We start from the raw sequence: 24109 nt of genomic DNA, 5'->3' as shown, positions 1-24109 counted from the left end.
GAGGATATCTCCATAGGGCTGCTTGAATGTGTTCTTGACATAGCAATGGATTTTCTTCAGAATGATACAGGCAACAGCAAGGTAGAAGCTGTCATATACTTTATGACCTTGTCTCAGAAGTCATGCTCTGTCATTTCTATACTATCTTACTGGCCACACAGGGCAACCCTATTCAGTGTAGGAAGGGACAACACAGGAACATGAATATCAAGAGATGAGAATCATCACATGCCATCTTCAAAGGTGGCTCTCACACTGTCTGTCTCATGGATGATCTAATTATTTTTATATTAGAAAAATTAGCCCATTTGACTTCTAGTTTATTGCACTGTTTAGATAAATATGAGCATAACTAAAGTTATATGCTTGTCATTAAAATATTATACCTTGGTATAAGGTGGTCATTTTTTAACACCACAGTCTCTTTTAGCATACTTGGCAAGAACAGTCCCAATAGGCTTAAACTTACTCCATATACACTTAAGTACTGGGCAAATCAGAGTTCAGCATTCAATTATATAGAGAGTAAAAAATTTAAACTTATTTTCTTATAATAGAAAAGGGTCATGTATTAGTCAGGGTTCTCCAGAGAGACAGAACCAATAGGATATGTTATAAATATATGAGAGGGTATTTATTAGGGGAATTAGCTCACATAATTATGAAGAAAAGTCCCACAATAGGCCATCTGCAAACTGGATGCCAGCAGCATGGCTCAAAACCAGAGAAGCTGATGGTGTCCTTGGTGTAAGTCCTGGAACCCAAAAGCTGAAGAGTCTTGAGCTCTGATGTCCATGGATAGGAGAGAAGAGTGTGTCTCAGCTCCAGCGGATAGAGAGAGCTTCACCTTTTTCTCTGTCTTTTTTCTCTCTAGGCCCCCAGTGGATTGGATGGTCCCTGCCCACACTGAGGGTGGGTCTTTCCCACCCAATCCACTCAGCCTTTCATGCTAATCTCTGCTGGAAACACCCTCATGGACACACTTAAAAAGATAGCTTTGCTAGGTTTCTCAGCATTCCTTGATCTAATCAAGTTGACACCTAGAATTAACCGTCACAAGTCCACCCTTTGTCAACTTGGTGTCCATACTAGCTCCTTAAATCATTCTAATCTTCAGATCGCACAATAACATAATAGTTTCACCTAGCATGATACAACTACCCTGCGTACAACCAAAAACACATTAATCCCTTTCCCAGAAGAGGAGGTAAAGTCCTTAGATGATATTTACCCTTCTCCTGATAATCCCTTTCCTTTGTACTAATCTTCTTAGCACCATTGGATTTTTCTTCTGAAAATGTTCTCTGCTTCTCTACCACCTGGCTAGGCTGCACGTTTTTTTAAATCTTTATGCTCTGCTTCCCTTTTAAATTCTGGCTTTATGTCATGCCTTTGCCGCCACAACTCAGTGTAGGCTGTTACAAGTAGCCATGCAGCTTCCTGCATGTTTTGCTGCTTAGAAATTTCTTCTGCCAAATACTCTGGTTCACAACTCTTAAGTTCCAACTTCCACAAAGTCGTAGGACATGGACAAATGCAGCCAAGTTCCTTGCCAGCTCACAGCAAGGGTGAGCTTTGTGCCAGTTTCCAAAAAGTCCCTTCTCATTTACATCTGAGACATTCTCAGAATGCCCTTTACTGTCCATATTTCTACTATCATTCTGCTCACCGCCAATTAACCAGTCTCTGAAACATTCCAAACTTTCCCTGGTTTTCTTGTCTTCTAAGCTTTCACCAGCATCTAGACTTTTTCTAGCCTATCCCTTCAAATTATTCCAACCTTTGCCCGTTACCCAGTTCCAAAGCCACTTCCACATTTTCAAGTATCTGTTATAAACAACACCTCACTTCTCTGGTACCAATTTTCTGTATTAGTCCATTTCCGTTGTTTATAACAAAATATCTGGAACTGGGTGATTTATAAAGAAAACAAAATGTATTGCTTACAGTTTCAGAGGCTGGGAAGTCCAAAGTCCATCTGGTGGTGATGACAGTGACCCAGGGGTCTCACATTGCAAGATGGTGGAAGCAGAAAAAACAGAGACAGACAGACTCTTCATGTTCCCCTTTTAAAGCCCTCCAAACCCCTTTTAATGACCACTATTTTTAATCCATTCACTGTGGCGTGGTCCTGTAGTCTAATCACCTCTTTAAAGCACCTCTTTTCAATTACTGTAATAGGCTTTCCCACCCTCTTTAACATTCACGGTGGGGGCTAAGTTTCTAACACGTAAAACTTGGGGGACACAATTCAAGCTTCAATGAGTTATTCAGGGACATCATTCAATTCACTATAGTTCATAAGAAGAAGTATACTCCCTATGTGCATGTAATAAAAGGATGATTTCAGAATAACCAAAGTACCATTAAGCAACTAATATCTTTGATGACATAAAATAAATTAATCTACTGCTTGAGAACAGTATATTCTCTTAGGATTAAGGCTAAAAACATAAATTGTAATGGACTGACTTTTCAACAGGTATTGCAAAACATAGGTTTTGCATCACGTTATGAAGATGGCGTTACCATCTTGTGTCCTTGTTTTCTTGTATGTTTGACTTACATCCTCTTTTCCTAGATTTTCTCAAATCCAAGCCTGAGGCCTACAAAGACATGCCATTATAAGTGCTCCAGGCTTTTAGGTGATGGATATGCTAATAAGCTTGATTTATCATTCAGCAGTATATACATATATCAAAACATCACATTGTACCCCATAAGTACATACAATTATTATTTTTAAATTAAATAAATAAACAAATCTTTAAAAGAGTATTTTATTCACATTGCCTGTTTTTAAAGGGCCAATTACAGCAATGCTTTTTTGAATTCTTTAATTACAAGAATATTTCATTTTCCATCATAGTTAAAAATAGGGATGCAAAAGTTACAAATGAGGTAAATACAAATTACTCCCAGTAATGGAAAACAAAAATATAGTAAAACACTAAAAATTATCAATGTATTAGTTAAAAAACTAGTGTGTGCCTAAAAATGAAATATTTTGCATTGGACAGTGTGGCACCTACATTTTGACTTTTTAAGCAACATATTTCAAACTTAGTCTATTCATATTTAAGTCATTCTTTACAACATTTCTACATAGAAAATGTGATGACCATTATCTTTTTGCCTACATGTAAAGGATTAGTTATCTACATACATAAAACATGCATGCACCTATGTGCATGAAATGTATACAGATACCATGGAACAGGTAGGAAAATACCTAAAATCAACCATGTAAATTATGCCACATTTACTTTACACAGAGGCATGGTTATATTTTTCAGTCAGGTTAATGTTAGGTTTCACCTTAGAAAACAATGATTTTTCATTTTTGGCTTTATAAAGGTAAGATGAACTTGAGAAGTTGTGAAAGTATAGCAACTATTCCTCTCCTCTCTCCTCTTCTAGATATTTACTACCTGACTGTCTAGGCAGGACATCATTATCATCTGTGTATTCACTTTTTTAAAGAAATATGTGAGGGAGAGTCTTCTCCATTTCTCATATTTACAAGGAAACTAGCAAAATGAGTTAAAATATTTCCCAGTATGTATCATCAGTGATCCTCTTTCTTTGCTGTTTTTTGTGTAATTTATTTAGGTTAAAATTATGAATACATTACATTTGTATAGTGTATTGTGATTTTCAAAGCATTTTTATGTATAGTAGTTTTGCAAATGTGTACATTGTAAGTTTTACTTACACAGAGTCAACTCTTCAAGCTTGGGATGTTACATAAGAGAGACAGAAGAGAAAAAGAGAGATAAACATATAAAGTAATTTAAATGCCACGAGTTGCTACTCTACTTAATATATAAGCTGACTTTGCAATCATACAACACTTGTTATATAACTCACTATATACTATCTTATCATTCCTTGCATAATTCTAACTAGATTATAATTGAGGGATAAAAAACTATATCTCATAAAGGTAAATGACTCATTGAAGGAAAATACAGGATGGAAAATAAAACCTAATTTCCTGACTCATATGTCAAGATATCTCTCTTCTAGTTTACACCACAAATTGGATTAATCAGAAAGGACTAGAAATGCATTCACTCCCTTTCTCTTTCACCTTCTCATTTACAAGGTCATTCTCACCAGAGTAAGCAGTTACACATTTTGATTTACAAAGGTACTGGAAATAACCTTGTTACACTTCAGTTTGAAAAGATCGTCCCAGCTGACTTGAGATTTTACTTCCTCATTCAACAAATGTGCATTAGCATTTATCATCTGTGAGAAAACGTGAAATTTTCAAAAAAGGAAGCACATTCCTGCATTGAAGGAATTTGCATTTCTGGTGTTATCTCATATGTTATGTTATGTTTGTTAATGTTATTTACTTATTTATGATGATATTTCACTCCTTTTAATAACCAATGCCTTATCAGTAAACTCTCTCTCACCCCTGTGATGACTTTATCATCCGAGTCAAGAGAGGTAAAGGGTAAATATGTGAAACAACTGAGAACATTTCAACCACTGAGAACTGGACAGCACATACCCATATGACACACAAATACATATTATTATATTTTAAACTTTGGGCTAGTCAAACAAAGATGAAAGTCGTCCAACTCCAGTTTGCATCTCCTGACTTAGAGTTTAGGATTTGTTATAAAAATCAGCAAAATAAAATAAGTAACTAAGTAAGAAAACCCTAAGAGAATCCTAAAATGGAAGGAACCCTAAGTGAAAGTGCACAGGAAGAGTCCATTCAATTCCAATCAAGGATTAAGGAACGCTTCAGGGCAGAGGAGGCTTTTGTGTTGGATAGGAACATTGCAAAGTGTTGAAAATAATCATGGGAAAGGAAAGAAAATGGTCAATGTCAGGGAGCATTGTATAGAGACTTTTTTTTTCTTCCTCTAGGAACAGGATATGAAATCAGGTGTAATAGGAGGTAGGGCTACAAGGCACCTCAGGGAAAGACTTGGAGGATCTTAAGTGTCATAAGTCTTATAATTTGGACTAATAATTCTAATTCTAATTTTAATTATAATTATAATTCTTATAATTCTATGGGCATTGGAAAGCAATGGAAGGGCTTTTCAAGACTAGTAAAATGATCCAATCCCTATCTTTACAAAATGTTTCTTAGAGAAATTGGGAGGAATGAATGGGAAATATAAAATATTAAAATATATAATACAATAACTAGAGTATTGACTATGCAGTTAAAAAGCAAGAGAAAGAAAAGGTAGTATTTTTTTTTATATTTCAGTGACTGATTAGATACAAGGAAGGAACAATTTGAAGATAATTCCAAATTTTCAGTCTAGATAACAAGGTGAATGGTGAAGCCATTAGCTGAGGCTGGAACACAGGAAAAGAGGTTTGGGAGGAACCATGCTGAGTTTGGTTTGGGACGTTACCAGAATCAAGGTGCTAATACTGCATACAGAGTCCACCAGGAAACAGCTGAAATCTGGTTGTGCTCTTAAAATTCATAATGATCTTTCCAAAGCAAATACCTGATCTTATCACTTTATTAGTGAAGCCCATCCGTGATTCTTCATTTTCCCTGGAATAAAGTCCTAACATCACAGTGTAGCATGGGAGGCCTTCACATCCTGGCCCTTGTTTAGCTTTCTGGTTATGAATCTTGCAATTCTACTCTGTCACAATGAGGGCTATAGTCATCCCGAAATATTTCAGTCCCCAAACAGTGATACGATCTCTCTCTCAGCCTCTTTGCATGCTGGCCTGTTTATCAGCCCTTTCCACCCGCATGCCCCTCTCTGGCTACCTTTGGCTGGCTGCCTTCCACTAACTAGTCCTTTAGTCTCAGTGCAGTTGTCAGCTTTTCCAGGAAAACTACCCTGAGCCTTTTCTACTTGGGGAAGAAGCTCTCCAGATCTACTCTCGTGTGCTCACCTCTACCAAAGCACTTATTAAATGATAATCAACTTCCGTCCCTGCCCCTCTCTCCTACTGACTATTATCTACCTGAGAGTGAGAGTTCTGCCTTGTTCACTGTTATGTCCTCAACACCTAACATGGGGTTTGGCTTGAATAACACACTGTTGCAAGAGTGAGTTATAGGCCTTTAATAATTATAAAGTAGAAAGCCGTTTTTATTGAAATACACTTTCAAACTGATAAAAGAATATTAGTACAAATGGATTCTGTCACCTTAGATTTTGGGACACTATAAACCCAATATATGATTAGACAAAGGAAACTGGTTTCTGTTGTTCAATTCTGCCTTCCCAGGATTTCTCTTTTGTGAATGTAGTCTCTTCAAAATGGTTGTATTGTTATATTGTGGGATGAAATTTGACATTAAATTCATGGGCACATTGATCTAATATCTGAAAGCAGTTCAAACAGAGGGGAGAAATCCAGTCATAGGCCAGGTTGTCAGGGATACAGGAACTCAACTGCAATCAGGGGAGGTTTGACACCTGCACTGTAGCCTTTGTTTATTTGATGTGGGGTTAAAAGGGACTCTCCTCTCTGTGTGAATCAAACTGTCACAAGTAAGGCAGCCCAAAGGTCTCTAATCTAAAATTATTAATTTCATTAAAATTGATAAAATAAACAAGACATACATTTTAAATAGCTTAATAATATCTAGAATCATTAAAGTGTCCTAATATATTATAATAACATTAATTTATTCAAATGTGCTACTAAAGATAGATACCCCTTGGGGCTACGACAGTGATTCATGATAGTCGTCAGTCTGTTCCTAGGAATAAATGATATCATATTGTTTTCAAGCCTTAAGTATCAGAAAACACAATAAACCAGTAGGTTGCTATAGTAGCATGTTCACATAAGTTTTCATTTCTCTCTGGTTGCTAGCAATTCTTACTCCTCCCCCTTTTTACTTTTTTTTTTTTTATCTGCCCTGCACATATGTAAAAAGCCTAGATGAGGTTGATAATGTGCATGTAATTGATACTGAGTTTGGCACATCTTGAAATCACGCCATGATCTTTTCAGTCACTCTCCTAGATCTTTTCTTTAAAAATAATTTCCTGTGTGCTCAATATTTAATATTTTGCTGCCATCTGAGAGGAAATGTATCTGTTCTGTCTAAGAAACAGACCCTATCATGGAACAATAATAACACCTATCATAAACTAGTGCCTACTGTATTTGATATATATGTGCATAGATATTACAGATTATATATTAAAAAAATTTTACATCAACACTTTGTGATAGGCCTCATTTTTCCCATTTCACAGATGAAAAAACTAAGAATTACAAAAATGTAAAAACATAATTCATTCAGTCAAGCATGCAACAGTTACTTACTGTGTACCTATTAAGTGTGCAGCACTGTGCTACGTGCTTGGAATACAATGAATAACAAAACCAGCCAGGAACCTTGCCTTAATGGAGTTACACTTTAATGGAGAAGATGGATATTAATCAAAAACCACACAAATTTATGAAAACTTACAATTGAAATGATGTTAGAAAGAGAGGTATTTGATGTTACGATGATGATTTGGCCAAGCCAGGTGGAATACAATAACACTATAGCATCACTAGAACTTGAACTTTAGAGACAATTTTGGAATTACTCTAAAATATTTCTGCATTCTTGCCACTTGGCTAGACTGCATTTTTGTCTACCCTTTTTGACTGTATTCTGCATATACATTATGACGAGAGATTTCCTACCATCCAAATATTTAGTGAACCCAGAGGAAAAAAAATAAACAATAATCGATGCTGAGGGTGTGTGTGGGTTTTGCAGGGAGTCTGAGGAGGAAGGAGAAAAAACCCATTTTATCTTCTCATCTCAGGCAGTGAGTAGCCTGAAAGGCTGACACCACTGGAGGCTGTAAGAGGCTGCACTGAAAGGCGTACATAATTAAGCAGCAAATAGATAGTAGCTAAGGGGCCTCTGGCCTAGAGAATCATCTGGATAGTTAGCTGAACTGTAGCTAACGTTTTTGCTCGACTTTCTCCTACATTAGACTCACCCTTCGAATTGAGCCTGGCTTTTGTGGCGTGGATGCTACATACCATTTGGCTATTTAGCTCCATTGGTTTTATTTGCTGGCTTCACTCAATTTTCTTAACAGTAGGAGGACGTGGGTTTGAATCTTGGTTCTGCAACTTATCAGATGGTGGAAGATAGATTAACTTAATCTTTCTGAACGTCTCTTTTCTCATCTGTAAAATCAGAGTAACAACACCAACCTATTAGGGGTGCTGTGGAGATTAGTTGATATACACATTTGAAAATGCTTAAATGTTTTCTGAGTGTCAGTTTCCCACACTCTGAACATCAAACACGTTAGTGTACAATGCTGAAATTTTTTAGTGTTATATTATATTTCTTCAGTCATAAGTGTACTGAGAACAGCTAATATTTTCTACATACATAAAGCGTTCCTGCTCACATTGAAAAGACTAGAAATGCAGTTATGATTCAGAGACTGTAGAGAGACAGGATAGATAGATAGAGATAGATGTATTAGTCCACTTGCTATTGCTTATTACAGAATACCTGAAAGTGGGTACTTTGTAAACAAAATTTATTTCTTACAGTTTTGGGGGCTGGAAAGTCCAAGGTTCAGGGGACTCATCTGGTAAGGGCTTCTCCTTGCTGGGAAGTATACACTCCCGTGGTGAGTAGGCTATCACATGGCAAGAATGGCAAAAACGCTTTCATGTACTCACCTTTAAAAGCTACCATTCCACATCCATGATAACCCATGAATCCATTAATCCACTAATGGATTAATACATTCATGAGGGAATCACCTCCTAATGGCCCCACCTTTCCACACAGCCACATTGGAGATCAATCTTCCACATGAACTTTGAAAGTGACAAATATTCAACCCATATCAGTAGATATAGATATATGGATATGACGGAACTCTATCTTTGAGATAGGCATGATGAGATGTATTGTGGAAGGGACCCATATGCCATCTTAATGTCATATATAGACTTTAAGATATAGCTAAGATTCTTGAGATAGTAACTATGTCATTATTTTTTTTCCTTTGAGTCCCAACACTTCTTATGCATAGGAGGCATCTAATCATCATTTGATGATCAAATAAAATTTTGTTTCCATTAAGACCATATCAGAGTTCTACTCTCACCGATGACTCTCTCTCTCTCTGTCTCTTTCTCTGTCTCTCTTTTATTTTTGAGTTATGTCTTTACCTCATTTTGGAACTCCACAAGCTTATAATCCTTTGCTGGCAGTAACATTTCTTTGCTTTCTAAATAAAATTCTTATGATTCAAGGAATACTTTCTCCCACCATATAACATCCAAAAATTGATTAATAAGACCATATTAATCTTATCCACTATGTAACATGATATATCATAATCATATTGCCTTGTGATTCCAGTATGACAAAAGATTTATTATTATATGTGAATACCTCCCTCACTCCCATTCCATATTATTTTAATATTTTAAATGTTGCTGTCTGATACTCTTCAAAATATGTTTCCTACATTAGCAATTGTCTTTCTGTGGCTATTTTTATTTAAAAGTTTCTAGAAATGTTTACTGTTATTCCTGACCTGGAAAGACAGATAACGAACAATAGTCCCAAAATGTAAAGTGAGGCTGTATTTATATATAAAATGAATAAGGTGTTCAGTATAGCTGCTGCATTTATTTTTGCAATCTTAACAATCAGTCCTGATGGCTGTGTGGTCAGTTTTTCTATGGTGATGTTGCTGCAGGCTCTTCTGGTCATCCTAGATAGCTACTGCCTGAAGGGAGGTTATGACTGTAAAGTCTGTGAACATTTCAGGAGTCAGAAATGTAAGTATCCCTAGTTATTACGATGCTTTCCATGTGCTACATCTGACTGACACTAGAAAATATAGGGGACTATTCTAATTCATAACTAGTTATTGGGTTGGGCTGTGTCACTTAAGAGCTGGCAGCATCTGCTGGCAAGGCAAATAGCTTGCAGTTCACAGATTTATGAAGCACTAGCAAAGGCAGAAGTAAGAGGAGTGAGGATAATGGTCCTTGATACAGAGCAAACTTTTACTGGTGTCACAGGATAGAAGACGGCAGGGTCCACAGTAATAGAAAGATCTTATAACCATATTCTCTATGGCAAAGATAAAGCAAAGAAAAATTACCAGGTATTTTAGGTAAGCACCATAGGCTGCTGATCTCTGCTGAAGAAAAGGATGCCATGCTTAACTTCTAGCACAATAGAATTTGTTTATCTTTCTTTGGGAGGAGGAGCTATAAGAAAACATTTTTCATTCTATAATATAGGTCAACGTAAGACATTCTTTACAGAAAATATAATCATAGATGACCATATTAGAAAAAATCTGTTTCATAAATAAAAATGTGTATTCAATTAAAGAGTTCTTTTACTATTCATTTTTAGTCAAGAAGTGAAATCACATTAGCGTCATACATGCTGGAACTCCTAGGTATGGCTTACAATACCAATATTCAATAATTAAAGGTAGATGTGTTCATCATAACAGGGTCCCCATTGTGACTAAAATAACCTTCTGTTGTAAGCACCTGTTTACGTGTCTGATTCCCCCCTTGGCATTGACTTTCTTCTCAAGGGCAGAGATCAGTGTTGCCCAGCCTTGTCCGTAATCACTCAGCATAGAACTCATCTTTGTAGCAATTTGATGAATATTTTCAGAGTTGACTTGAATAGTTAAGAAAACTCCCCCCCCCCACCGGATTCCTTCAGGAAAATCACAGAAGTACATCCCCTAGAGATATACACCATCTCAGAAGGTCACTCTCCCTCAAAGTCAGTTTTGCAAACGTTCTGCCAGCCATCTACTAGGTGAGGGTAGGTTCCTAAATGGCATTTGAGCAGTCAGCACTTCTAAAACTCCAGACTATAAAAGGAAGTAAGCTTTGGATTTCTCCAGTAATTTCAGAAAGGTAGTTTTCCCTAGAGGGAAAAAAATTCCCCCAGGGAAGATACTTTTCTTTTTTATTGGCCATAATCACCTGCCTGGCTGATCTGAGTAGCAGGGGTTGGAGCACTAATGTGCCACTCTGGTAAGAATGCACACGGTACTGCTGGCTAGCGGCCCAAAATGGGCCTACAAATACAGAATGTGGATACACTGGATGATTCAGCAACATCTGGGGCTTTGCCTTCAGATACATTAAAGAGCAGGGAATTGGAAGCCAACTCACTCAGAAAGACAGACATAAGGAACATAAACAAATAAGGCCATGGAATGTCTAAATATACTCCCTTGAGATTTTCTCCCCAGAGTTCAACCAGTTGAAGACTCTGGTTAATTTCTTCCCAATTCTTTAGGAGAAAAACAGTCTTGGTTTTGGCAGGTGGAGCACAACACGGATTTTGTAGTCTAGGGAGCTGCTGAGTCCTCTGGAGAATGTGTCTATAACATGGATGTGGGGAAGTTGATTTGAGTCATAATGCTGAAGCTTGCAGAGCAATGAAACTGTGATTTTTATACACAGCATATACTGATTAGTTAAAAATAAAGTTGTTAATGTGATGCAGAAAAATATGCAATAATCACTAAGAGAATTTAGCATAAATGTTGATAGGTTCGAAATACGAGAGAGAGGAGTAAAAGCTGCCACATCCATATTTTATGCTCTACTTTTTTATGTCAGAGTTGGAGATTATCAGGTTTATTGCTCAAGCTAAAGTTTGTTCAATGTTCATTTAACTCAAAGTTTTATTAATCTGATTAAATGTTTTCTTTTGGATAAGCCAAATTTAACTATTACATAAAATATAAGTAATTCCCAGAGTAATCAAGTATGACTGCTTATTTTAATCTGAATTTAACTACAGTATATTTTATCTAAATTCAGGTGCAAGCCACATAACATAATGCAAAGGAGTTGAGTTCAACTTAAACTCTAAATAGAATGCCATTTATTAGCATTTTCATGATTAAAAAAACTATTTAGTACTAAAACCTGAACATGTTTTTGTTTTCGTTTTTGTTTTGTTTTAATTTTTTTAAAAGATGACCGGTATGGGGATCTTAACCCTTTACTTGGTGTTGTCAACACCACACTCTCCCAATTGAGCTAACCGGCCATCACTATATAGGGATCCGAACCCATGGCCTTCGTGTTATCAGCACCACACTCTCCCAAGTGAGCCACAGGCTGGCCCTAACACTTGAACATGTTAAAGAGGAAAAACTAACATGCCATTTATACCGTGAGTTTACATAGCCCATATTATGATCAGTGCATCTCTTTCACAATTAATTTGGGATTAGTTAGAGAGAAGTTAGTATCTGGTTGGCATCCTCATTGTAGCAGAATTTAAATTTAGAGAGAGAATCTCTTGAAGGGGCCACTGAAAGGGGCTTATCTATGCTTGTGTTGGGGGAACATCACCTGGACTCCATTGACCTATGTACTATTTATTACATACCTAGGATACAAGGATTAAGTGCTATGTCAGAGAAAGTATGTCCAGATAGCCCTGCCTTTTGAGGAGTTTAGAACAATTAAATTTATTTGATTTGAAAAGACTTGCATGCATGGGAACTGCTAGTGAAAATAATGCAAGAGAAAATATGAAAAAGGACAGAACTACCTCTTTGAAAGCTCTCTCCATGTATGCTCCATGAATTTCAAGAACTTCCACTTTTCACTAGTGCCATGTCACAATGTCTGATATTACAATACAGCAGAATAGCATGTGTTCTCAACTATCCCCTTGTCTGCGCTTCTAGATTTTTCAGATTAATCTGTTTTGTGCAGTTCACATTTATAGAAAAAGTCCTATTTGTGTTGAATTAAACTGTGATAATTCATTGCTACTGAATGCTAATTTATTCAAAGGGTACCCACAGAAGACTTCACAAGGGTAGAGATTGCAATCTGTGGCTACTGGATTTACTATTAAATTATAACCATAAGAGTATAAATTAAAATGGAATTACATTTCTATAATGCCTTAAAATAAAAAGAAAGAAAGAAAATAATGCAAGAGAACATACAGAGAGAGGAAAGTCATCTAAGGAGCATTCAAAAAAGAGAGATTGGTGTCAGATCATGCCTAAATGAGGAGGGAAAGATCTGACTGGCAGAAATAGAAAGGGTGCAAGGGACAGAGTGTAGATTCAGGAGAAAGGTAAAGCAGGAATAGGCAGGCATGGCATGAGTTGAGAATGGTAAAGCCATGCTGTCTTATTTGAGAATGAGGACCTCTGGTGGTAAGTCTGCAGAGAGATCATTGGATAGTTGGGGTGGAATCAGGTAAAATTGAATCCCATATTGAGGCCCAGAAAGGTTAAAGGACTTTCCTAGACATATTCTTAAATTGTGGCAGAGATGTGACTCAGCTTTAAATGCTTTCCTTGGTACTATACTGCTGTCTCTTTCTAGGTTTAATGCAAGTCACCTGTCTGGATTGTACATGGCAACAGTAAAGTAGTGTTGACTCTGGATTCAGAACCATCCTATCACAGTGATGGGGTTAACTTTCATAGGAATTATCCATAATATCATTTGAAATGGCCTAGACGTTCTCTAGCCAGCTTACCTAAAAAACATCAGTTTGTACTTTTAGTGGAATCTTTATATTTACTTCCATTTTACTGTACCTATGACTTTAATAGATGAGATGCCATTGCTGTGGTGTGTTTAATTTTCTAAAATGCAAAACAGTGCACAAATAGGATATGTGGGTATCCCAGCTCAGTTTTCTATATAGCACAAAGAATCCCATAGGAACAGTCTACAGCTGTGATGCAACCTCTCCTCTCCCAAATCTACTAATGTAGGGAAAATGTAATTGCACCATTATTACATTATATGTTAACATCAGAGTGGTCAAACTGTCTATGGATTACCATGACAAGCCCATCTAAGATAAAAGTGAAACTGGTATCCACAACACATATTTACCTAGAGTTTATTTTGTCTTCTAGGCTCTTCAATGGCCAACAAGGAATTATTATTCAAAATTTTAGCACAAGATCCATTCTCACTGTTACCAATGTGACACAGGAACACTTCGGCAACTATACTTGTGTGGCTGCCAACAAGCTAGGCACGACCAATGCGAGCCTGCCTCTTAACCGTAAGTAATGCAGTGTTGCCAAACTACTTCCTGGGCCTCTTGGCTCCTGCACATCAGTACAGATAAAGCCTAAAAATGGAGTACATTCATTTTAGAACTCAGTGCGTTGTGACACATTCCTTACACAGAAGGAACTTTGCTCGCAAATAATATGGGTGTTTCAGAATTTTGTAATCCCTGTAAAAGTGTACATGTATATTGAAAAATATCATAGGGCTGAAAAAAGAAAAATATATATATAAATAAATAAGGGCTAACTGAAAAATATCTTCTGACTGAAGACGCTTGATTTGGTAGGGTTTTGTTTGTTTCTTTGGTTTTAAAAAAATGCGTTATGTTATCTTGAAGCACAGATTAATGCGCTTAAATTTACTCTTGGTTGGTTTTCATTAGACATTCATTTTGGAATAGCCAGAATTTCACACGCTATAAATAAAATGAAACAGTAGGTAAATGATCATAGATAAAATATTTTATGCATATAGATAACGTTTTTACTGAAAACTATTTTGAAGTGCAACTTAAGGTTTCACTAAAATAAATATTACATTTCTAATGTATCTTAATTACTAAGGACTAGAAATAAATAAAGAAGAGCAAACATAAGGAACAGTTAAAGGCAGAAAAACCTATAGCAATGCTTTCTCCTGCAATTAATTTTAGCGCTGTTTAGAAACCGAGTAACCAACAAATTGTTACAACCATAAAATACTCGTAATTTTGAAATTTAGTGTTTTTCAAAATGTTCAAACATGACTATGGAGAGTACACTGTCTTTTCAGTTCCACAAAGTTATCTGAATTGTCCTTATCTTTTTAGTGTTACATTTTTATAGTAACCTGACACACACACACACACACACACACACACACACACACACACACACACACACACACATCATTCTGTGATAGTAAGCTATCCCCGAGAATGCAAACATTGTGGAGTTCATTGCAGCCACGATAATTTCCATTTTGCAGAAATGGGGATGAGATATATGATGTTCTTATTGCTTAAAAATATCCTACAATAAGTTTCATGATTATGAGCACTGAATTATCATATTTAAGAATCTCTGATATTAAATATCAGTTTATATCACATCTTGTACTATTCCAGCTTAATAATCCTTAATATTTTTTAGTATTCACCTCTGAAAGAAAAACATTGCCATGCAATATAGTATACAAGGGTAGTTCAAAAAGTACATGGAAAGATTTGAATTATCTTTTAATTCTGTATTTCCACAAACTTTTTAAGTACCCTGGTATACTTGCTTAAGTTTCTTCCATGACAATGATTTATTTAGTGTAATTATGAATAACATAAACCATTAAAAATATTACAGAGCAGTGTGAGTTCCAATTTAATGTCAATGTTGTTACTTCTTTGGTATGTTATTAATATTTTAAATAGTTTAAATATTCAAGAACCTGAAAGAGTAAATGAATTGACAAGGCAAAGTAAAGAAAACTTTAAGGCTTAATAACATTAACTTTTTGCTACTTAAATTTCTAAATCACATCCTGATTTTCAAAACTGGAGCCTTAGTGAGTGTGACAAGTTAGGAACAAATGTCTCTTACTTAAATGTTTGTTTTACTCTGGCAACCTTAACACTATCACCTGGAAATAATTCACTGCTGCATGTGGAATCTTCAGAATGGACTCTCAGGATCTCTCTCTGCCATTGACTTTCTGTATGTTGAGGGGCTACTAAATGTTAGTGCAATTTTATCAATTTGTTAATAAAGACAAAATGCGCAAATCTTGTCTGTAATTATAAACATCACTCTGGAACTCTAAAGAAATGTCTGTATATTCTGAATTCTTATATGATCCCATCTGAAGCCTTTATTTCACTAAGTATTTCTATTTTGTACTACAATTATTTATATATATATTTTCATCTACCCACCAAATTCTAAGTTCTTTGAGAAGATAGTGTCAATGTCTGATTAATTATTTTATCTCTCATATCACCAAGCACAGTGCCTGGTATTTAATAGCAATTAGTAAATCTTTAGTGAATAAATAAATTAGTTAAACATTTAGCAAGTGAATGAATGAAGAATAAATGAGTAAAAAAACTTTGTTTTAGCTCTAGAATGTGTACTTGTAACCCCTAGATATACAAGACAATATCACTCTAATACAAATAACACTTATTGTTAGCTTACTCTGGACCAGACTTTATTCTAATTTCTTTATGTGAATTTGTTCTTTTAATTCTCACACAATCCAAAGAGTTAGATTCTATAATTCCTTTTTTATGGATAAAGAAACTTAGAAAGAGAATATAAGTGTGGCCAAAGTTAAATGATTAGTAAATGACAGCAAAGACTTGAACCCTGACAGTCTGACTTTAGAGTTCAAGCTTTTAACCACAACATTCCACTGTCTCTCACTATAAACGTAAAACCAGCAATAAAGTGAGAGATTGTTTGTATCATTTGCTACATACTCTTCAAAAGATAAAATCTCTACATATAGCATAATTGTTCTTCTCATGGTTTTTATTCACTTTTCTTTAATAATTAGGGTGCTTGTCTTCAATATATAAAAACTCTTTTTAAAAATATTTAGGTACAAACAACAACAAACGAGATATAAAATTTGAATATATGAAAAGTGAATGGGGTTGGTGTTTACCCCAAAATTTATTATACAAACATGAGACTTGAGGACATCTAAATATACATTGTTATGGTATTAAGCCTCCTTGGAATAGTGCAATTATCTAACATGGGCATTGTAAATCTACAAACTATACATAAGGGCAGTCGGTTTTCTTAAAATTTATAAGATGCTAGCTGGAGAGTGGGTAATATGTCCCTCAATAAGAACTCCTAAAACATCTTCACAAAGTCACTAAATGGGATGATGCTCAAGCTCTAAAATGATCTAAGACTAGGAGCCAGTACTAAGCTGATCTGATACTGGCCTGTGACTTGCTAAAGAATTTTTTAAAAAATTGCTGCTGGAGATCAGCCCTTCCTTTAGGTAAGGAAATGTATAAAGCTAACTTGCCCATCTCCTTATTCAGATAAAAGGAGCAAAGGATCTGCCACCTAAATATGTGATGATATTTGGCACATGTTTTGAGTAAGAAAATTTTCATCTTTTCGTGATTTGTATCCCTGAATAGTTAATAAGCTCAAAGACAGGGTGGTTGGACATATGGGTTACCTGGCATAAAGCTAATTAATGGCAAACACTCAAACTGGTTCATAATAACATTCTGACGGAGCTTTAACCACTGGGAATCAGCTCCTTTTCTATACTATTTAGGTTAAGCCCTGAGACTAATTCACTCTATTTCTGGTATGTAATAACTCACATTTTCCAAATCACCAAAAAGATAAAAAGACAAATTTTAACTTAGAGCTTTGCCATAACTAATACTATCAAAAAGGAAATATAAAACTTTTTGGTGTGTGGATGTGTGTGTGTGTGTGTGTGTGTGTGAATGTTTGAGTGTGTGTGTTTCACATAATGGGAGTCAAGCATGTCTTCGTTTGAATAACAGTTTTACTGTATATTAGTTGTGTGTGATGTTGTGTAAGTTACCTAAAGTCCAAATCCTCGCTTAACTCATTTATAAAGTGAGGGCAATTATAGCTCCCACCTTACAGGATAGAAATTAAAAGGGATCATGCATATAACACATTTATCACTCAGACAGGAACAAAGTAAGCATTCAATAAATGTAAGTCATTTCTGTTATATCATTACATCTCCCAAGAGCACTTAATTCAATTCATTAGAAAAAACAATGTGCAAATGACTGACATTATTTGACGACTGTCTGCCCAGTACTTTACTGAAGGCTTATTTGGTAAACAGTCCCTAGTGAGCCAGGGAGAGGACATGCAAACTTCAAATAATATCCCAAATCTAGCGCATAATTTAACCTCATCCCTTGCTCAATGTATTAACCAGAATTTTTGGCACTAATTCTTGATTAAATATGCTGCTTACAGCATAGCAATTCAGACATCTGGGAGATTCAAAGAGTAAAGGCAGGACTAATATAATAGTTTTATTTTGAGGCTCAGATAATCCATTCAATAGCAACATTAATTTTATATCTCTATCTTTCTCTAACTGTATCTAAATATAGACTGCCTACAGTGTACAAAACACTGTGCTAGATGTCACAAAGAAAGGGGTTAATAGAACTCGAACCTCATCCTCCAGGAGTTCTCAGATGAGTAACAGGAAAGGGACAAGAAAACAAGCAACCGTAATCGAGAATAGTCAATGGTACCATATTGGGGCAGAAAAGAGGCTCATAATGCAGTCTCAACGGCCATGAAAGAACTTTCATTTAGAGTAGCTAATATCACTATTTGAATTAGAACTAAGGTACGACTACAAACACCATCTTAGCCATCACTGTCTCATTTTCAGAGGCGGAACTTTACAGGAATTTATTAAACAACAATCGTGAACACAAGGTTCAGTGGCACAAATGAGAGAGTGATCTACTCAGTCTCCATAACTCAGGACAAGCTATAGAGGAGATGGCGCTTGAGCTAAGGGTGAGATTGGCTTGAGCCTGGGTGTGGGAATGGTGATGGAAGAGAAAGAGGAGCACTCCAGTATGAAACAGCTCATATAAAGACATGGCAGTATGAAGCAATCCGAAACGCTGGAAGACACTACAATACTTTAATGTGGCTAGAGTAAAAGGTAGGCGAAGGAGAGTATTGAGAGATGAGGCTGGAGAAGTCAGCAAACATTAGGACAAGGAAAATTGAAAATGAGTTTAGACTTTATTCCAGTTTTGGGGAGTGGTATGGGTTGAATGTGTCCACCAAAAGTCCCTTGGAAACTTGATCTCCATTGTAACAGTGTTAGGAGGATGGGAAATCCAGTTATGATATTTGAAAAAAGGGGCTTTTAAGAGGCAATTAGATCATGAAGATTATGCTCTCATAAATGGATTAATTATTCATGGAGCATTGGGTTAATGGTTTAATGGATAATCACAGGTGTAGACTGGTGACTTTATAAGGAGAGCACGTTAAAGAGATATTGCCATTCTCACCATGTGATTCCCTGAGTTGTCATGGAATTCTGTACAGAGCCACCGCCAAGAAGAGGGCCCTTACCATGTGCCCCCTGGACACTGGACTGTAAGAAATGAACCTCTTTTCTTTATACATTATCCAGTCTCAGGTATTCTGTTATAAGCAACAGACGATGAACTAATACAGAGAGCCATTGAAGGATCTTCACAAAAGAAAGGTATAAACATATTTGGTTTCTGGAAGACTTTCTTAGGCATTGTGGAGGGCTAAACCCAGGTACTAAACCTTCAATAATAAAGGCAAAAGAAAATAATTTGCACAAAAAGAGTAGCAGAGGTGAGAGGGTTGAAAGATAATTAGGAGGTAGGAGTTAATGACCAAATATAGAGAGAACAGGAAGGGAGTTGTTACAGGAATCTAGATAACTCCCAATGTTTAGTTTGGATAACATTAACTGAGATAAGAACATAAGAGAAGGATTAGGGCTTTTAGATTTGGGGAGGAGGTAGAGTTTGAAAGAAAAGAATGAGTTCAATTTTAAACATTTTCAGTTTGACGCAGTGTCTAGTAGGTATTTAGATAATGTCCAGAATGGAGAGATATATTTGAAGTTATCATAATGGAGGTGGTGGTTCAGCCATGAGAGTAAGTCAGATTTCTCAAAAGGCCATGTAGAGTGAAAAGATGACTAAGGACAGAAATTGAAGTAAAATCAGCATCAAGGAGTGAGCAGAGGAAGAAGCCTCCTGCAGAAGAAAAAAGATTCGATGTGAACAGAGATGCCAGAGGAGGCCCCGTGCCACAGAGAGCCACAGAAGCCATGGGAGGAGACCATTTCAAGAAGAACGGAAGTCTGAAAATCACCTACTGTCTCCGACAATTAGGCAGTTATCAGGGATCTTTGCCAGGGCAGTTTCTGTGGAAAACTGGGAGTAGACACCAGGTTTCTGTGGAATAAAGTTAAATAAATAGATGAGGAAGTAGCAGCATGTTTAATAAACTGCTCTTTCTAGAGGGTAGGCTATGAAAGGAAGAAGACAATGCTGACGTTATGCCTGGATGCTCTAACAGCTCATCTGATTGGGCTTCTTTTCTGATGAATGGGCCCGGTGGCTCTGTGTATATCAACATCTCCCTGACCTGCGGAGACGCAGCACCCCAGCCTTTGGTGAACTGCACTCGCCATGTTTCCTGTTTTCCTCTAAGCCTCCCTCATTCTCAGCTTGTCTGCCCCTTTCTCACATCTTTCTTGGGTCCTGAAGAAATAAGCAAGAGCTTTGATTTAATATGAAGACACTTGAAACCCCTTTCTCTTCCATGATCTATAGGCTTTAGACTGTAGCTGTAAGAGGAACTGTAATTTTAAGTAGAGATTTTAGTAATTTCATCAACAGAATTATTTTACTTCAGGTAAAGAGTATACTTTCTCAAGTAAAAAGAAAGCAAAGTTTATGATGGAAAAATTACAAGAAAGTTAGTGTATAGTAAAGATCCCTCATCCTCCAGATTATCTGTCCAAAAATTTGTGAAAGATGTCTGAATTTTAAAAAGAAGAAAATTGGAAGTAATGAGAGAGCTATGCTACAGATCAATATAGATCAGCCCTCAGAGAAAAAAGTTCTGTAACAAAATGAATAATGGATGACAGTGTACCATCTATTTGTAGTAAAATTTCTTATTAACTAGAAAGTTTAGGATTTAGGATTATTTGGTGGTTTTTTTCCCCCACCTATGTTTTCTGCTTCCTGCATATGAGCATCTGAATAGATGTTTCTTCTAAGTCTGTTCCTTAAAGAATGTGGACTGAATGGTCCCATCCTGCCATCTATGGGTCCAATTCATCAAATGTACACCATCATTTAAGCAGAAATTCAGCAGCCAGTAAAGCATAGTCATCTCTATGGGTAAAACATGCTGTATATGCTTTGTTTCTCACTTTCTCAGAATAACAAATATTCATTATAGGACATGTTTTAAATGACACACCATCTAAAATGAAATAAGAAAAGAGAATTAAGAAGGAAGAAAGCTGCAAAGTGCTGAAAATTTACATAGCTTTGGTTTAATACAAACTTCTCCTGAGACCCAATATATGAAAACATTTGGGACAAATCTAGTTTTAATAGGAAGAAAGAGTCCTTGCTTATAGCCCCAAAATATATCATAATAATATTGCTACAATGTGCAGATGCCAAACTTCCTTTTAAGGTGTTCTCAAAAGTATGGTATCAAAACCTTGGCTGTAATATAGGTCCTAATGATGCTATAGAGATTTCTCTCCTTTTCTTGTGTGTGCGTGTGCGTGTGTGTGTGTGTGTGAATTTATTCAAAGTAACAAACCATTAGTCTCAGAAATATTACACACACATAAAACATTCAAAGAACACACAAAAATTTTGAATTTTCCCTGCCATAGCAACCCTGTGGAGGTAGCAATAAAATTTCCATTTTAAATACTTTATACATATAATCAGTGCTATGTAGCTTTCTAGATTATCTCCTATGTTAATGTTTCTTCCCAGTGTATTTAATCTGATAGACACCTCCTCTTTCAAGATAAAAAATAAGTGAGTAGCTGGTATCCAAGAGAAAAATGGAAGAGGCTACTGGAGAAAGTAAGAATGTGGGCAATGTAACAGTTTTTCCCTCTTTAGATTTGACTGATGCAAGTGAACAGTACGTTTCCACTGACTTATTGAATATGGAACCAGCTGTGCCCTCACAAGTAATATTTCAGCTCCCTGCTTTCCTCAAATGTCCCCACATGCCAGTAAACAACTGTGTGGGCTCTCTGTTATTTTTGGCTGTTACAATGAACCCTGATTCCATGTGAAAGGTGATACCACAAATTTGAATGATTCATACATTAGATTGAAATTGATCTTTCTCTCCTGGAACTTAAAAGAGACGGGGTTTTCATTTTGGTTGAAAGAGCCAGTAATAAATTTAGACTTGGTGATTATTGAAGACAGAATGCTGTGTGAGCCAACTTGCTTTATCCCCAAAGCTTTGAGATGTTAATGGGAAGGCTTTCCTGGATGTTCTAGTAACAAATATTTGACAAAAATTAGTTACGCAGTTGTAGGTAGATTTTGATAGAGCTATGCATGCCTATCAAATAGCTCACTACCAAAAAGAAATCATAAATAACACACACAGACATATTCATCACACAAATAATCAATGTCTATAAATTTGCTGAAATGGAGTATAAGTGAAGCAAGAGGATTTTGTGCATGTGTGCGTGTGTGTTTCCAACCTTATACCTAGAACCTGTATGTATTTTCAAGAAAACAGATACAAAATGGTCATTCAGTGCCATACAGAAGAGATCATACCCAGCAGGTTGAAGCAGTCAGGATAACTGTTAGAGCCTGTGGTGCTTCAGGTCACCAAATTTCCACTAGTGAAAATCAAATACGAATGCTAGCAGAGCTTTAGTTACCTGTGTCAATTGACAGAACTTTAAGGCTAGAGGATGTCTCAGCTGTTACCTAGACAATTTTCCTCCCACTTTCTCAAGCAATGGAATTCTTTCTTCTCCCAAACAATACCTTATGCAAATACATAACAAAGGTAAAATTGGAGTTAGTTTAATTGATTTGGAGGGAAATCTGGAAAATCCTCTCATTTTCCTCTCTATAACATTGCACAGTAACCTTGAGGCCTGTCAAAATGGCATAGAGTTCCAGAGAATTGGTTTGAAAACTTCTGATCTAGACCAATTATTTCACTTTATAGGTAAGGGAACTGAAACTCAAAGAGGATGAGTCAGAGCCCAAACTCAAACTGCATATCTTGAGCTAGAACTTAGTTTTTCCTACCCTTGTTCCAACACTCTTCCCACTACACAAGTCAAGCGCCAAAAGCTTTGAATTAAGTAGATCTGAGTTGAAACTATAATCCTGCATGAAAATCACAGTCTTTGTTCTGTCACCTATAAAATAGGGACAAATAATTTACTTTTATAGGATTGTTGTGAGGATTAAATGAAATAAGACAAGCAAAATGGCCAATACCCTGCTAGCCCAAAACAAATGCCCATGAAAATGTTTGTTTCCTTTCCTTCTCTCTCTTTGTTACTCATAATCCAAGCACTGAAGGGTAACCACAAACAGATCTACATGGCCTGAATAACTGCTTAACTTTATCTAACTGGATATCTAAATTAATAGTGCTGGTTCTTTGATTCGTTTATTAATGCATTATGGACAATAAATTTATCAATTTATTAAGGACATTATGATATTGTCCTTTTTATTAGAATTATTAATTAAATCAGCCATGCACATAAGCATTCACTTGCAGTGAGTGAAAAAAAAAGTGGGCAGGTTGATAGAGAGGGTTGTACAAGATTAATTACTCTACAAATGTGTTTCTCTCAGGTTAAGAGGCAATTTGACAGCTGCATCTTCAAACAACATGCTGCACACACATCCCAATAGCTGACAAAGGGTCAGTAAATGCCAAAGGGAGAAGGAAGCTTTGGTATTTGCTGTTTTCATTGATCAACCTCGAAATGTAGCAGGGTTGTGGGAATGAGGTACCAAAAAATATGGAAAAGTCAAAAAGAGTTTCAAATTTAACCATAAAACTTTACTAGGAGCCCTAACCTAGGAGTCAGACTAGGCTTAAATTGGAGAGGTCTTTAATGCTTAACTGTCTGGCCTCAGTTTACTCACCTATAAAATGAGGAGGCTAAAAAAACTAATCTGCAAGTTCTCTTTCAGTTGTAATGTTTTAAGATCGTAAGAAATCTATATATGTTCTTAAAAAAACAGTAGTATGTATGTATTAGTTGTTATTTAAAAAGTTATACTTCCTTTTTAACAAACTAGAATGTTGCCAATATTTTCCCTTCTGTATATTTTGGTCACTGAACTCAAATTATTTTTTTATTGACAGAAAAAGCTGTGTTTTAATGTGCTCTGCTCTGTGATGAGTTTCCGTAATGTTTAGCTCACTAGCACTACTGGCCTAATCATTTTGTCATCTCTTTGAAGAATTTTACTCTCTAGGGAAATTTC

At 36.1% G+C, this 24109-nt stretch overlaps 1 protein-coding gene across 1 annotated transcript in view; it reads left to right on the top strand.

The window, feature by feature from the left end:
- NEGR1 (neuronal growth regulator 1) overlaps positions 1 to 24109 on the top strand; it is an 847674-nt gene that overhangs the window by 663413 nt on the left and 160152 nt on the right. Inside the window, exon 6 of the mRNA XM_063106484.1 lies at positions 13899 to 14050. Within this exon, the coding sequence (XP_062962554.1) occupies positions 13899 to 14050 (152 nt within the window). The remainder of the gene's footprint in view (positions 1 to 13898; positions 14051 to 24109) is intronic.

The sequence above is a fragment of the Cynocephalus volans genome, chromosome 8 (genome assembly GCF_027409185.1).
Source record: "Cynocephalus volans isolate mCynVol1 chromosome 8, mCynVol1.pri, whole genome shotgun sequence".
In the NCBI taxonomy this organism is placed as follows: domain Eukaryota; kingdom Metazoa; phylum Chordata; class Mammalia; order Dermoptera; family Cynocephalidae; genus Cynocephalus; species Cynocephalus volans.
The sequence above is the reverse complement of the archived record's forward strand: the minus strand, read 5'-3'. Positions and strand labels throughout refer to the sequence as shown.